The 17,610-nt window shown below is 43.3% G+C and overlaps 1 protein-coding gene across 2 annotated transcripts in view; it reads left to right on the top strand.

Annotated features, from left to right (window-relative positions):
- LOC141074179 (uncharacterized oxidoreductase YrbE-like) overlaps window positions 1-17,610 on the top strand; it is a 54,212-nt gene that overhangs the window by 20,195 nt on the left and 16,407 nt on the right. For both annotated transcript variants that reach the window (XM_073561717.1, XM_073561716.1), the window contains 4 exons: window positions 881-989; window positions 1,157-1,287; window positions 2,564-2,671; window positions 12,275-12,393. In XM_073561717.1, the coding sequence (XP_073417818.1) occupies window positions 881-989; window positions 1,157-1,287; window positions 2,564-2,671; window positions 12,275-12,393 (467 nt within the window). The remainder of the gene's footprint in view (window positions 1-880; window positions 990-1,156; window positions 1,288-2,563; window positions 2,672-12,274; window positions 12,394-17,610) is intronic.

Raw genomic sequence — 17,610 nt, 5'->3', positions numbered from 1 at the left:
GAGCATACATTTCCGTAGGCCAACATTTCGGATTTTAAAATCATTTTATCAAGCTGGTGTTATAAAGTATTCTAATTTACTGAGATAATGACTTTTGGGTTTTCATTGGCTGTAAGCCACAATCAACATTAACAGAAATAAACACTTGAAATAGATCACTCTGTTTGTAATGACTCTATATATGAGTTTTTGTATTGAAGAACTGAAATAGATTAACTTTTTGATGATATTCTGATATTATGAGAAGCACGTGTGTGTATGTAAATGTGCATATACTGTGTGTGTGTGTGTGTGTGTATATATATATATATATATATATATATATATATATATATATTCTTGTATTGCATTATAAAGTATTTGCAATTAAGCGATTGCATGTGCAAGTCCCCAAAAGGGCAAAAACGCCCATAAAAATTCAAATCACCACCCTTTCATCCCCATTGAAAAAAATGTATATTTGGTATTGCTGTGCCCTTAAAAATGTTGACATGTCAGTACACAAGGTTACCCGTGGAAGAGTGCTCTGGATGTCACATTGCCTTCACCAGCTTTTCTTCTTCCCATAGTGCCATCCTTTCCCTAGATAAGTGACACATATATATACATGATCGTCCACCTACTGTAAAAGAAAACATTGCTGATCAAACACCGGCTTCTTTAATTACTTCATGGTCCAGGTGTGGTGCTCGTATGCCCATTGTAGGCTAACTTTGATGAACTGTGTATTCTAATACTTGTATCTGATGGCTGTATACAAATATAACAGTCGGTATGTTCTGTAACATTAGGATGCTTGTGTATCACTCTTTAGTATCTGATGCATTTCTGCTGTACATGAATTGACAATATTTGCACAGATCTGTGTGTTTATTTCAAGGGAAGGCTGTGCTGTGTGAGAAGCTGCTGAGCACGAGCAGGCAGACGGTGGAAGCATGCTTTGATGAAGCTGAGAAACAGGGGAAACCTCTGGTCTGTGGTTTCTACAAGTAAGTTATACTTCGGGGATGCGTTCTGCACATAGGTATACTAGTGATGTGATAAGCCACAGTAATTGATCACAACTACGTAATCGTCACCATTAAAGGGGTTCTGGATTGGAGAGACATAAGTTGTAGACCGCATTCTTAAAGTTTATATGTGTGTGTCTCCACAGGCGCTTTGATCCTGCATTGCAATATCTATTTAAAAAGATTCACCAGAAAAATACTCTGGGCCGAATCCAGAAATTATCTGCAGTCAGCCGCACCTTCCCCTGCTCTTCTGTCAGCAAGATCAGGACCTCAGGTAAAGATGATATGGAGGCCGAGAAAAGTGATGGGGTGAAAATAGCAAAACTCATTTGGCTATTTCTGCAGTGCGGGGTTGTGGGTGCTAATCTGGACACAGAGTTGAAATTACAAAAAAAAAGGGTTATTTCACATTTGTTTTTTGAGGTTTTTATTTACCAGGTTCATTATACAGAAAACTGACCTGGCAATATGAATCTCCAGGTCTGTACGATTATTCAGATACCAAACTTTTATTTATTTATTTTTTTATTTAAGTGGTGAATTTGTTTTTTTAAATTTGTAAAAAAAAATTTGCTTGTGCCCCCATTTTCCAAACCCTTAGTGCTTTAAATTTTCAGGATATGTTTCTACAAATGCTATTTTGGGGTAGATACGATGTTTGAATTGCCTCTTATTGCAATGTTGCGAATGCCAAAAAAAACGTAATTATGGCACTTTGATTTTTACTCGTACGCCGTTTACCATTTGGATTAATTTATTTTATATTTTGATAGATTAGACTTTTACAAATGCAGCGATACCAAATGTGGGTTTTTTTATGTGTAGTATTTGAAATGGGGCTAATTTGAACTTTTGTATTTTTTTCTTCATATTTTTAAAAACTTTTTTTTCTCCTTTTACTGTATTTAATAGTCCCCTTAGGACAATTGAGGCTAAATGCCCTTTTACATTTAGCGATGCACCAGCGATCCGACCAGCGATCCGACACGGTCAGGATCGCTGGTGCATCGCTAAATGATCGCTAGTGAGCTTTCATACAGAAAGATCTCACAGCGATGCAGCAGCGACGCAGCGCACGATACTCACCTTTCACACACAGCGATCCTGACGTCCTCCCGCCCGCCTCCACGCGTCGCTCGTCGTCACAGCAGGAAGTCTCAGCAGGAAGCGCCCGACGAGAAATGGAGCCGGACATTCTCGCGCGATCAGCGATGGACAGCGGGGGAGCCGGTCGTTGGTAAGTATCACACATAGCGATATCGCTAGCAATATCGCTATAACGTCACAAAACCAGTGACGTTTTAGCGATATTGCTAGCGATATCGCTTAGTGTAAAACCCCCTTTAGACTGATTGCTTGTGCTATACTGCTATGTATGGAGAAAATCCTGATCTTCTATGAATACCAGCTAAAAGCTGGCTTTCACAGGAGTATCATAATGACAGGCGCAGGGGTCATCAGCCAGACCCCCAGCTGTCATGAAAGCCTATCAGTGCCCCGCAATATGAATAAAACAAACAGCTCTTTAATTTCTTCACTTTTTCTGACAGGAGGTATTTTCTATAACTCAGCATTACATGATATAGACATTGTCTTCTGGTTACTTGGAGGGAGCCTGCCGGACACTGTCTTCTCCCTTGGACATGCTTTCTGCACAGGTAAGTCTCAATATACAGTCACATAATGAACAAACACTTCTTTTACTTCTTGTTTAGGAAGGTTTTGCTATATTCTGAAATTGTATCAAATTTACCATGAGGTGGCAGATTTGTCTGCAATTAAGGCCTCAGTCAGACGTCCATGTTTCATGGTCTGAGGGGAAACTGCGATACATGGACTGGTTGCAGTCTCCTGTATGTATATGAGCCTGTTAATTTCAGGTCTAAACAGGTGCTTACCTAGGAGTCGCCAACTCATATACAATAAACTTTAAAGGTAGCACACTGTAGCGCCATAACATGCAAATATGAAAATTGAATTGCATTACTGCACTAGAAATATGAAAAATTGAGTATACTTAGGGCATAAATTTGCCAATTCATGTGTACCCGGAAGCCACGTTAAGGGGATTCTCATTTCCTTGACCTAACGCCAATCCTCTCTTTGACGGTCTACATTTCTCCTGGGAACCTAATGTGAATCCTCTCCTAGACTAAAGTCTAAACCTCCATGGAGGGGTATGATCCTGTTGCAATTAAAAACGCCTGAGGCTAGGGGGGCGGAGTGTTTAGTCAGAAGGAAAATACAGCTATCAAAAAACTGACTGTCACATCCATCCGTCACAGGTGTACTGGTGTAGTGATGATATATCTATCTATCTATCTATCTATCTATAGATATATTGATAGATAGATATATCTATAGATAGATAGATAATACCAAGCCTGATGTTTAGTAATGAACATAATAATATGGTACATAAAGAGTTAAATAAAACACACACACACAAAATCTGCGTTAGGTCAGGGTCACACTTGTGCGAGTCTCGTACCTCAGTACAGGGCACTGCCACAGGCACTCGGACCGGAGCGTTCAGCTGCATAGAAATACAAGTGTGACTCCAGCCTTAAACGCAATATCTGTTTAATTTTTTTTAAAAATGCGTGGGCTCCCGCGCAATTTTCAAAACCAGAACAGGGAATGCCAGCGACTGGGGGAAGATTAATATCAGCTTATTGCTGTATATTTAGCCTTTACTGGCTATTAAAATAGGGGAGCCCCCCCAAAAATGACGTGGGGTCCCCTTATAATTAATAACCAGAAAAGGCTATGCAGACAGCTACGAGCTGAAATTACTAGCCTAGGAAGGGGCCATGGATATTGCCCCCCCCCAAAGCACCGATTCTGGCACTTGACCTCTCTCTTCCCACTTGCCCTGTAGTGGTGCAAGTGGGGTAACAGTTGTGAAGTTGATGTCACCTTTGTATTGTAAGGTGACATCAAGCCGACTGCTAAGTAATGGGGAGGTGTCAACAAGACAACAAAACCAGGTGACAGATTCCCTTTAAAAAAATGCTTTGTCCCAATTAATTTACACAGCACTGTATTATATGCCTAATTCCTTCTAGACCTTCGTTCTCCTGCAAAAAAAATTAAAATAATAAACCAACACAAATACTCCCTTTTCCGATGTAATCCATTTAATAACGAGTGTCCCACAACGATCTCCATGAGGAGCTGGATAATACTCCCGCAGTGTAGTTCACCAGAGTTCGTGCTCTCACTTTACGGCACTACTGCTGCGTGAGAATTTTCTCACGCATCGTTGCCGCAAGTGACAGCATGAACTCTGGTGACATCTAGGGGGCAGAGTGATCCACTGTGGGCGGATCACCTCCGGTCACTGTTTCACCTGAGCCCTGGGGAACGGTCACATCTGCCGATGTGACAGCTGTACATGGGAGATTGTTGTGGGACAATCGTTATTAAATGGATTACATCGTAACAGGGAGTATACTGTTGGTTTATTATTTTATTTTTTTTGCAGGCGATCGAGGGCGTCAGGGATTAGCTGTTTGGTGAGTATGTGTACTGTATGTGTATATGTGTTTTTTTTTTTTTTTTACTATTCAACACAGTAGCCAGATGATGGGACTACTATCCCATCATCGGCTAATGCTGTCACTGTTCTATGTGACAGCAGACATAGCCGAATGGGCCTAGTAGTCCCATCAGACAATGCCTGCCTGCACACAGACCCGCATATACATACACACACACACATACACACACACAGTCGCACACACACAGATACACACAGACACCCACAGACACGCACATCTTCTCCGCACCCACATAGTCTCCACTCACACACTCTTCCTTCTCCCTATCTGCAGCGTTTTTTGCACGCAACTCCGCAGCGAAACTGCAAATCTTTTTACACTTGTGGTTTTGCTGTGGATTTGACTGACTCAATGGAAGTCAATGGGTGCAGAAACACTGCAGATCCGCAAAAAGAATTGACATGCGGAAAATAAAACGCTGTAAATCTGCACATATTTTTCTGTAGCATGTGCACACCAATTCTGTATTTCCCATTGATTAACATTGGTTGTGCACTACACTGCGGATTTGATGCAATTCCGCGCGTCCATAAACGCTGCGGATCCGCATCAAAATCTGCAAAGTGTGCACATAGCCTTATACTCGAGTCAATAAGTTTTCCTAGTTTTTCGTGGCAAAATTGGGTGCCTCGGCTTATACTTATTTTTTCTTCACTGCCCAATGGTATAAAATTCAGTGACACCTGTGGTTTCAATATGATCACTACACCCCTAGATCAATTAATTGACAGGTGTAGTTTGTAAAGTGGGGTCACTTATAGGGGTTCAGCTGTTCTGGCACCTCAGGAGCTCTGCCAACGTGACATGGCACCTGCAAATCATGACAGTAAAATCTGCACTAAATTATGGCGCTCCTTCCATTCTGAGTTTTGCACTGTGCCTCAAGTTCCCAATTGCAAGTAGGATATTGGCGTACTCAGGAGAAATTGCACAACAGTCTGAGACGTCCATTTTTTTCTATTAGCCCTTATAAAAATTAAACATTTGGGGCTAAAATAACATTTTAGCGGAGAAATTTAATTATTCTTTCTTCACCGCCCAATGGGAAAAATTTCTGTTAGGGACATGTGTCAGCATGCTCACTGCACCCCTAGATGAATTCATTGGGGGTGTAATTTGTAAAATGAGGTCACTTATGGGTGGTTTCTTCTGTTCTAGCACCTCAGGAGCTCTGTCAATGTGACATGGCATCCTCAAACCATTCCAGCAAAATCTGAACTCCAATTTCGCGCTTCTTCCAACATTTTTACTGGAATTTTTTTTTTTTTCACAGTTTAACCAAGTGTTCACAGTATTCCAAGTGGTCACTACTCATCTAGATACTTTCCTTGAGGGTTCTACTTTCCATAATGGTGTCACTTGTGGGGGATTTCCAATGTTTAGGCACAGCAGGGGCTCTCCAAACCGGACATGGCATCTGCTAACGATTCCAGCCAATTTTGCATTCAAAAAGTCAAATGGCCCTCCTTCCTTTCCGAGCCCTGTCATGCGCTCAAACAGTAGTTTTCCTCCACATATTGAATATCAGCATACTCAGGAGTAGAGTTGAGTGACTTTGGTCGGATCGGGTTTCATGAAACAAAATTTGTTTCAGATGAAACTGGTCCGACTAGGGCAAAAAAAGTCGGAGTTTCGTCCGAAACCCGACGTCCAATGCAAGTCAATGGGGAATAAAAGTCGGCATTGAGTGGATGAATGTCATCCGCTCAATGCCGACATTTATTTCACATTGACTTGCATTGGGGTCAGGTTTCGGACGAAACTCCGACTTTTTTTTTGCCCTAGTCGGACCAGTTTCATCTGAAACAAATTTTGTTTCATGAAACCCGATCCGACCAAAGTCGCTCAACTCTACTCAGGAGAAATTGCGCAACAAATTTTGTGGGGCATTTTATTCTGTTATCTTTGTAAAAATGCAAAATGTGGGTCTAGAAGCACATTTTTGTGGTAAACATGATTTTAAAAAAATGTCACTGCTCTACGTTATAAACTTCTGTGGAGAACCTGGGGATTAAAGGTGCTCACCACACATCTAGATACTTTCCTTACATCTAGTTTCCAAAACGGGATCATTTGTGGGGGGATTTCCACTGTTTGTGCACATTTGGGGCTCTTCAAACGTGACATGTCATCCGCTTTTGATTTCAGCCATTTTTCCAGTCAAAAAGTCAAACTGTGCTCCTTCCTGTCCGAGCCCTGTTGTGTGCATAACCTGTATTTTTCTCAGACATATGGGGTATTATCGTACTTGGGAGAAATTGCACAAGAAATGTCGGGGTCCATTTTCTCCTGTTACCCTTGTGAAAATCTGAAAATAAAAAAATTGGGGCTGAAGTAAAATTTTGTGAAAAAAGTAAAATGTTTTCTCCTTTGCCTCATTGGGGGACACAGGACCATGGGTGATATGCTGCTGCCACTAGGAGGACACTAAGCAACTATACAAAGACTCCTTCTCCATAGTATATACCCTCTGCTGGCTCTACATTGAACCAGTTCTTGCTTAGTGTCTGTAGGAGGCACTTGGGTCTGCCCAGACCCCAACTTTATTATTTTTAAAAAATTTTTTTTTTTTTACAAACTTTTTATTTTTTCCTAAGGATTGAAGGGGCGACAGGTCCTGTCAAGGTCCCGATCTCCCCGAATCTTCAACAGGCGGGAACGAGGAGTGTCGCCTCCCTGTACCCCCTCCTGCATCGTCCCTATGCCTGCGCTTGCTCCAAGGGCGACGGGTCCCCCCTAAGGGTCCCGCTCTCCCTACATTGACGTCAGACGGGAACATGGGGTGTCTCCCCCTCGTACCCCCTTCTGGAGCCAGGCCCACAGCCGGACGTAACCCTATTCTATCCCACGGGATCGAACCCACGGGATATGCAGAAGCCCCAGTGCAGTCCGTACTTTTCCCCACAACTTCACCACTATGGCAAAGTGGATGATGATGGGAGACAGATGGTCCCTCTCCGTCTCCCTATCAAAGGGATGGTGGATCGCAGTTGGACATCGTGGACGGTACCTGCTCATACAGCTCCGGAAGAAAGGACCCTTTTATGCAAGGTACCAGGGCAATAGCTATATGGCACAGCTGGGGCTAGGTGGACAGCGTCCACAAAAGGTAGGAGGGCTCCCTTTGCAGCGCTGATCCTGAGCTCCCAAGGCGCCTCAGCGTCACAGCGATCGCGCGCTCCACTCCCCGCAAATCAAGTTCCCGGTTTCTGGCCTGACCAAGCCGCGGGTGGGTGTTACTCCGCCCACCGGAGCGGCCCCACCCTCTGCTTTTGGCGCTTCTCGCGTTGAAGAGAAGCGCCACTGCTGCATTCTGGCCCACATCCCTTGGCGCTTCTCGTTATTATCGAGATGCTCAGACCTTATTATCTGCGGCCATTGCTTGCAGGGCACCCTGCAGAACGCACAGGGGGACGCCAGATGCGCCTATATTCACTGGGAGCACAGGACCTTGGGTAAGCAGGACTCAGCGCTTAACCCCACCTCTGCTGTAATCATTAAAGCAGCTCTCAGGCATCATGTCTCAAGCAAAGGCATCTAAAAAATCCAATAAAACGCACACAGCAGTCCATGCCACATGTACCACATGTAATACCCCACTACCCCGGGGACACTGTGCTTCACGCTGTGCGGCCTGCGACTCCTCATGCGCACAGGAGCCCTCTGCTAATGCTGACCCTAGTGTGCCTAGCCCCCCTTAGTGGGCTACGTCTCTGGCACAGTCCATGAGTTCCCTGGCTAAAGCTATAGAATCCTTCCATGATTCCTCCTCAAGCCAGGGTATCGGTTTGTGTAGCGAAAGAAGTCCTCCCACGCTAGGGTCTTCCTCGGACAGTTGCCGGACAACGACAGCAACCAGGCAATCCTCCAGGAAAGGACCCCATACCTCGTCCCCCATGCATTCTTGTGCTTCGGCGTCTTTGTCTGACGGTTCGTCTATTAAAAACCCCACTGATCGACAGATCAATAATCTTGCGCTGTCAGTTTTTGAAGTGGCACTTTCTCCTTCTTTTGCCGCAACATGGGTGGCCAGAGCTATGGTAACCTGGGCAGAAGCCATGGCGAAAACCAGCCGAGACAATAATCTGCCTCCTGAGGCGGTCAGTCACGCTTACCAGATTGCACGGGTCGGGGATTATGTTGTGCATTCCCCCAGAGTGTTTACCAAGTTCATGGCAGCCGTCATGTCTGTCCTGCACTCTCGGGGCGTGGTGATCCTGCCCTAACTAGACGATCTGCTCATCAAAGGAGCGTCCTTTCAGGTCTGTGCGGAGTGTGTAAGCATCACTGTAGACACTCTCACTCGCTTGGGTTGGCTGGTAAACCTAAGCAAGTCCTCTCCAGTACCATCCCAGCGAATCTCCTTTTTAGGGATGATCCTGGACACTTCAGGAGGGTTGGTGATTTTCCCTCCAGAAAAGGTCTCAGCTCTGATTCAGGGAGCACGGAAGCTTTCTCGCCCCCACTCCCTGTGGTTAGGCATGCAGATCCTGGGGAAAATGGTGGTGGCAATCGAGGCAGTGCCATTCGCTCAGCTACATCTCTGTCCTCTGCAGCAGGCATTACTGACAGCTTGGGACAGGAACCCGTCCTCCCTAGATCACTGGTTTCATCTGTCCCAACGAATCAAGCGGTCTCTCACGTGGTGGACGTCGATGTCCTCATTGAGTCAGGGAAGGTCTTTCCTTCCATTCCCCTGGCTGGTGGTGATCACTGACGCCAATCTGTTAGGTTGGGGAGCGATCTTCTGTCACCACACGGCTCAAGGATGCTGGTCCATTCAGGAATTGGGTCTCCCGGTCATCATCCTGGAGATTCAGGCAATCAGGCTGGCACTTCGGCGATTCCATCACCTTCTAGCAGGTCACCCCATTCGGATTCAGTCAGACAACACCACGGCGGTGGCGTACATCAACCGTCAGGGGGGCACACGAAGCAGATGGGCGATGCTCGAGGTAGCACACATCCTGCAATGGGCAGAGAGAAACCAATCAGTCGTCTCTGCAGTTCATATCCCAGGAGTGGAGAGTTGGGCGGCAGATTTTCTCATCCGTCAGGGTCTGGCCTTGGGAGAGTGGTCCCTTCATCCAGAAGTTTTTCAGCAAATCTGCCAGTGCTGGGGAACATCGAATGTAGACCTCATGGCCTCCAGGCTAAATGCTAAGGTTCCGGCATTCATAGCTTGGTTCCGCGACCCATCAGCCTTCGGGTCGGATGCACCGGTGCTTCCATGACATCAGTTCCGCCTCCCTTACATTTTTCCGCTGCTCCCGCTAATTTCAAGGGTCATCCAGAAGATCAAGGCGGAAGGAATCCCAGTGATTCTCATCGCACCAGATTGGCCATGCCGAGCATAGTACGCGGAATTCGTGGAACTGGTCGCCGACATCCCCTGGCGGTTGCCGGACCGCCCAGATCTTCTCTCTCAGGGACCGATTTTCCTCCACAACTCCAGTATTCTGAGTTTAGCGGCCTAGCTATTGAATCCTGGATCCTAGCTCGGGCCGGTTTCTCGCAACAGGTAGCTTCCACCATGATTAATGTTTGGAAACCTACATCCATGCGCATTTACAAAGTCTTTTTCTCTTGGTGCAGAGCCCGCAGATGTTCCCCTCTTGTATTTTCTATCCCTTCCATTTTGGCGTTTCTCCCAAGCAGGGTTAGATTCAGGCCTGGCACTGACTTTGCTCAAATGTCAGATTTCGGCCTTATCTGTTCTCTTTCAGCGAAGGATAGCTTCCAAATCGCAGGTTAAGACCTTCATACAGGGAGTGTCGCACCTTGTCCTTCCCTACAAGATGCCCCTGGAACCTTGGGACCTTAATTTGGTCCTAGGTGCTTTGCAGGAAGCAACAATTGCCCTCCTTTCTTGGAAGGTGGCTTTCCTTGTGGCGGTAACATCCATCCGGCGAGTCTCAGAATTGGCGGCCTTATTTTGCAAACCTCCATTCCTCGTTTTCCACCAGGACAAGGTGGTGCTGAGGACGTCTCCGTCCTTCTAGCCTAAGGTCGTTTCGTCTTTCCATCTAAATGAGGACATACTGTAGTTTTACTCTCGTTCTGCCCAGCGCCGTTCATTCGTATTGAGAAAGCTCTTCACACTTATTTGGTCAGGGCGCTCATGAAATATATTTCCCGAACGGCGCCTTTCCGCAAAACAGATTCCCTCTTTGTGCTTCCGGAGGGACACAGAAAAAGGTCTCTCTGCCTCTAAAGCTACAATAGCCAGATGATCCGCTCAGCGATCCAAGAGGCTTACCGTGTGAGAGGTCAACCTATCCCGGTGGGGATTAAGGCACACATCACTCGTTCAGTGGAAGCTTCCTGGGCCATTCGGTACTAGGCTTCGGCACAGCAGGTCTGCAAGGCTGCGACTTGGTCCAGCCTGCACACATTTGTCAAGCATTACAACATTCATTCTCAGGCTTCCGCAGATGCGGCTCTTGGCAGACAAATTCTGCAATCGGCAGTATCTCATCTGTAGAGCAGAGAGCAGATTTAACCTATTGGTATACGAGGCTTTAGCTGTCGTGCTGTTTCCCACCCGAGGACTGGTTTAGGACGTCCCATGGTCCTTTGTCTCCCAATGAGGCGAAGGAGAAAAAGGGATTTTTGTGTGTACTCATCGTAAAATCCTTTTCTCCGAGCCAATCATTGGGGAACACAGCACCCGCCCTGTTGGCCTGTGATGGTTGTTTGGTTTTGAGATGTTGCTTTTGTTTGATTGCTAATACTCCTACTGCTTTGGCACCGAACTGGTTCAATGTAGAGCCAGCAGAGGGTGTATACTGCGGTGGAGGAGTTAATTTCTTTGTATAGTTGCTTAGTGTCCGGCTAGTGGCAGCAGCATAACACCCATGGTCCTGTGTCCCCCGGTGATTGGCTTGGAGAAAAGGATTTTACGGTGAGTACACACAAAAATCCCTGTTTTTTTCCTTCCATATTGCATTAATTCCTATGAAGTACCAAAAGGGTTAATAAACTTCTTGAATGTGGTTCTGAGCACCTTGAGGGGTGCAATTTTTAGAATGGTGTCACTTTAGGGTATTTTCTTTCAAAGTCACTTCAAATGTGATGTGATCCGACTTCCTAAAATATGGTTTTGTAAATGTTGGAAATATGAGAAATTGCTGAACAACTTTTAACCCTTCTAACTTTCTAACGAAAAAATGATACAGATTAAAGTAGACATGTGGGAAATGTCATTTATTAACTATTTTGTGTGACATAGCTGATTAAAGAACATAAGAATAAAAAGTTTCAAAATTTCTAAATTTTTAACATTTTCGCCAAATTTCCAATATTTTCACAAATATATGCAAAGCATATCAAACATATTACTACTATCATGAAGTACAGTGTGTCACAAAAAAACAATCTCAGAATCAGAAGCATTACAAAGTTATCTCCTAAAGCGACACTGCTGAGAATTGTAAAATTTGACCTGGTCTTGAAGGTGAAAACAAAATTGATGGGGTGAAGGGGTTAAAGTTCCAGATATGTGAATGAGGTTGTTTCCACTGAATGTGCATTGATTTATTTAAACCCCCTATATATGGAATATTTGATTTTTGCAACAAATCTGCCAATATAGTTGTGGAGCGGAGCCTCATCTTTAAGTTCTGGAGTGATATGGGAGAGAACGGATTGCTTAGCATATGATCTTGCAGTAAATATGAGAATTTCTTTTTGCCTAAGACATGACTACCTTGAAGGATGTGGACACTGTCAGCATCAACATGAAGTTCTCCAATGGAGCCATCGTGAACTTAGACATCAGTCAGCACTGCACCAAATCCTGTGATCAGAGACTAGAGGTAATGTCACCTAATGATTCCTGCCGGGAATATATGGCTGAATTAACCCCAAGAACCCCTGAAAGCAGCTCTGCCATACACAGCATGTCTTCATGTCTGTTCTTAGCTGAGTTAGTAAAAACGAAGGGAGGATTTGAGCTTCCATTTTTTATACTATTACCCCAGGAACTAGTGTAGTATTACATTCTGTTGTAAAATTAATGATCTAATAAATACAAACATGGGGGAAGGGCGCTAGTGTCTTCAAAATAGTACATATTCTTCTAGGTACACTTGTACATAATTTTTGACGGAGCTTGGCAGGGAGGTTGTTCCAAACATCATGGAGAACTAACCACAGATCTTCTGTGGAAGTAGACTAGTGCAAATCCTTCTGTGTCTTCATATATTCTCAGACAGACTCAATAATATTGAGAACAGGGCCCTGTGGGAGTAATATCATCACTTCCAACACTCCTTAGGGTGTTTTTACGTTGAAGATAGCTCTTAATGACATCAGCTGTATGTTTGGGGTTGTTTTCCTGCTGCAGAGTAAATTTGGAGTTGCTGCACCGATGTATAAGTGTCCTCATGAATTTCTCAGCATTGAAGACACCATTAATCTTGACCAAATCCCCAACCACATTAGCTGAAATGCAGCCCCAAACTTGCAAGGACCCCCCACCATGCTTTACTGCTTCCTGCAGACACTCATTGTACTTCACAACAGCCCTTCGGTGAACAAACTACTGAAGGGCAGGATATTTTCACTCATCAGTCCAGAAAAGCTGCTGCCATTTTTTTACAACCCAGTTCCTATGTTTTCATGTATATGTGAGTTACTTGATCTTGTTTCCATGTGAAAGGTGTGGCTTTTAGGCTGCAATATTTCTATGAAGATCATTACTGGTCAGACTTCTCTGAACAGTAGATAGGTATAGCTGGGTCCCATTGGTTGCTGCCAGTTTTGAGCTGATGTAACTGCTGGTCATCTTCCGATTTCAACGGCATGTACTCGTTATGTGTCTTTAATTTAATTTTCTTCATTAAGTTTACTTTGCCAATTACTGCACTGGGGTCTTCAACATTGCCCATTTTTTTGTGCTCCTTCAAAAAGAAATTGAACGGCACATCTTGAAACCTCAGTCTTACTGAAGCCTTTGCATGGGAGAGACCTTTCTGATGCACTATAATTACCTTGTATCTTGTTGCTGTGCTCAGTCTTTCTATGGTGTATGACCTGTGACATGATACTGTCTTCCACAACTTCACTTTTGTAGGAGAGTTTGGCTTTCTTACACAGCTATTTCAGTTTGACTGTATTCCAACCTATATATGAAAATTGAAAATAATGATTGTTATCACATGTTTGGTGTAATTGTTTGCTCATACACCCGATTATAATTTTACAAAATTCCTGACTTTGTGCAAGTGTAACTAGAAGAATTGATGGTTTGAGGGTGTATTCAAAGCAAAAGGCGGTGACACCAAATAATGATTTGATTTAAATTTCTCTTTTGTTCATTCACTTTTAATTGCTGCAAATGAGCTATTCACATGTTGATTTTTGAAATGTCTCTTACTTTTCTGCATTTTTTCTACACCTGCCTAGAACTTTTGGGAAGTACTGTATATTTTTCATTTTCTAGTTCTTTATTAACTTATTAACCCCTTAGTAAATGTAGTTGTAGCTATATGCCTGCGCTATGGCAGATTAGTCGAGTTATACTGCCAACATCTGCCTGTAACAGCAGCTAACCTTAAAATGCCATAATGTTGCTAACTGAGGGCTCCATGGCTCTCATCTTTGTACTCCTGTGAAGCCCCACCATTATTTACACTACAGTTGTGTGAAAAAGGGTTTGCCCCCTTCCTGATTTCCTATTCTTTTGCATGTTTGTCACACTTAAATGTGTCAGATCACCAAACAAATATTAGACAAAGATAATAAAAGTGAGCACAAAATGCAGTTTTTAAAAGAAGTTCTTTATTATAAAAAGAAATCCAAACCTACGGGGCCCTATGTGAAAAAGTGATTGCCCCCACCCTTTAAAACATACAGTGGGTACCGAAAGTATTCAGACCAATTTAAATTTTTCACTCTTTGTTTCATTGCAGCCATTTGGTAAATTCAAAATAGTTCATTTTTTCTCATTAATGTACACTCTGCACCCCGTCTTGACTGAAAAAAAAATGTAGAAATTTTTGCAAATTTATTAAAAAAGAAAAACTGAAATATCACATGGTCATAAGTATTCAGACACTTTGCTCAGTATTGAGTAGAATCACCTTTTTGTGCTAGTACAGCCAAGAGTCGTCTTGGGAATGATGCAACAAGTTTTTCACACCTGGATTTGGGGATCCTCTGCCATTCTTCCTTGCAGATCCTCTCCAGTTCTGTCAGGTTGGATGGTGAACATTGGTGGACATCCATTTTCAGGTCAGGTCAGGGCTCTGGCTGGGCCAGTCCCGAATGGTCACAGAGTTGTTCTGAAGCCACTCCTTTGATATATTAGCTGTTTGCTTAGGGTCATTGTCTTGTTGGAAGGTGAGCCTTCGGGCAAGTCTGAGGTCCAGACCACTCTGAAAGAGGTTTTCATCCAGGATATCTCTGTACTTGGCCGTATTCTTGTTTCCTTCAATTGCAACCAGTCATCCTGTCCTGGCAGCCGAAAAATACCCCCATAGCATGACACTGCCACCACCATGTTTCACTGTTGGGATTGTATTGGGCCAGTGATGAGCAGTGCTTTGTTTTCTCCACACATACCGCTTAGAATTATCACCAAAAAGTTCTATCTTCATCTCATCAGACCAGAGAATCTTAATTCTCATAGCCTGGGAGTCCTTCATGAGTTTTTTAGCAAACTCTATATGGGCTTTCATATGTCTGACACTGAGGAGAGTCTTCCGTCGGGCCACTTTGCCATAAAGGCCCAACTGGTGGAGGGCTGCAGTGATAGTCGACTTTGTGGAAATGTCTTCCATCTCTCTACTGCATTTGTGGAGCTCAGCCACAGTGATCTTGTGGTTTTTCGTTACCTCTCTCACCAAGGCTCTTCCTGCACGATTGCTGAGTTTGGCTGGACGGCCAGGTCTAGCAAGACTTCTGGTGGTCCCAAACTACTTCCATTTAAGGATTATGGAGGCCACTGTGCTCTTAGGAACCTTGAGTACTGCAGAAATCCTTTTGTAACCTTGGCCAGATCTGTTCCTTGCCACAACTCTGTCTCTGAGCTCCTTGGCCAGTTACTTTGACATCATGATTCTCATTTGGTCTGACATGCAGTGTGAGCTGTGAGGTCTTATATAGACAGGTGTGTGCCTTTTTTCCAAATCAAGTCCTATCAGTTTAATTAAACACAGCTGTACTCTAATGAAGGAGTAGAACCATCTCAAGGAGGATCACAAGGAAATGAACAGCATGTGACTTAAATATGAGTGTCTGAGCAAAGGGTCTAGATTTCTGTTTTTTTCAGTAAAGATGGGGTGCAGAGTGTACATTAATGAGAAATAAACGAACTTTTTTTGAATTTACCAAATGACTGCAAGGAAACAAAGAGTGAAAAATTTGAAGGGGTCTGAATACTTTCCGTACCCACTGTATATTATATGTGGTTTATCACATTGTTGAAATCGTTCAAATTCCTTAACCACACCCAGGCCTGATTACAGACACATCTGTCCTCAATCAAGAAAGCACTTAAATAAGACCTGCCAGACAAAGTGAAGTAGACCAAAACATCATCAAAAGCTAGACATCATGCCACTAGCCAAAGAAATTCTGGAACAAATGAGAAGCAAAGTAATTGAGATATATCAGTCTGGAAAAGGTTTTAAAGTCGTTTCTAAAGCTTTGGGACTCCTGTGAACTACAGTAAGAGCCATTATCTAGAAATAGTAAAAAAAAATATGGAACAGTTGTGAACCTACCCAGGAGTGGTTGGCGACCAAAATTACCCTGAGAGCGCAGCGACGACTCATCCAAGAGGTCACCAAAGACCTCACAACATCATGAAAAGAACTGATAGCCTAAGATGGTCCTATAAGTTATATGGGTGTAAAATAGAACATATAGCCAACAGATAAACTCCCATGTAGAAAAATTCAAAAATTACAATTTATTAAGAATTTAACATGCTCAAATACAAACATAAAACCAAGATTAAAAGGAGAATCTACTGCAAAGTATGTCACTTGTAAGCTGTTGTTAGGATTTATACATTTAGGACAATAAGTCCATATGGAGAAATGTGCTGTTATATTAATAAGACGTCTCCGGAGAAACACATATTGGATATCTCTATGTCTCCTATTCAATAAACAGCAATACTGTACATAGCAGAGTATCTCCACCTAGTGGAGTCAGATGAGAATCATAACGACAGTCACAAAAAAGAGCTCTATATATACAGATTGTCCTATTTTTTTGTGACTGTCATTATGGTTCTCATCTGATATTACATAGAGATATCTAATATGTGTTTCTCCTGAGACGTCTTATTAATATAAAAGCACATTTCTCCATATGGATTTATTCTGTATTTAGCTGATGTGAAATCTAGTGAACACTTTTATAATATAAACCATTATATGGTTACTAGCGACATACTTTGCAGTAGATTCTCTTTGAAATCTTGGTTTTATGTGTTTGTATTTGATCAATAAAGTGTAATTTTTGAATTTTTCTACATGCAAGTTTTTTCTGTCAGCTACAACTTCCAAAGAACTGCAGGCCTCACTTGTCTCAGTTAAGGTCAGTGTTCATGAATCCACCATAAGAAAGAGAGTGGGCAAAAATGGCCTGCATGTTCCAAGATGAAAACCACCTCCGAGCAATAAGAACATGAAGGCTCGTCTCAGTTTTGTCAGAAAACATCCTAATGATCCCCAAGACTTTTGGGAGAAAACTCTATGGACTGACAAGACAAAAGTTGAACTTTTCGGATTGTGTTTGTCACATTACATCTGGCGTACAAGTCAGAAAGCATTTCAGAATAAGAACATCATACCAACAGTAAAATATGGTGGTGGTAGTGTGATGGTCTTTGGCTGTTTTACTGCTTCAGGACCTGGAAGACATGCTGTGATAAATGGAACCATGAATTCTGCTGTCTACCAAAAAGTCCTGAAGGGGAATGTTTGTCACCTCAAGTTGAAGCTCACTTGGGATATGCAGCAGGACAATGATCCAAAACACACCAGCAAGTCCACCTCTTAATGACTTGAGAAAAACAA

The sequence above is a fragment of the Dendrobates tinctorius genome, unplaced genomic scaffold (assembly GCF_039654945.1).
Source record: "Dendrobates tinctorius isolate UK_male_01 unplaced genomic scaffold, ASM3965494v1 ptg000326l, whole genome shotgun sequence".
Lineage (NCBI taxonomy): Eukaryota > Metazoa > Chordata > Amphibia > Anura > Dendrobatidae > Dendrobates > Dendrobates tinctorius.
This window is presented reverse-complemented; position numbering and strand designations above follow the sequence as displayed.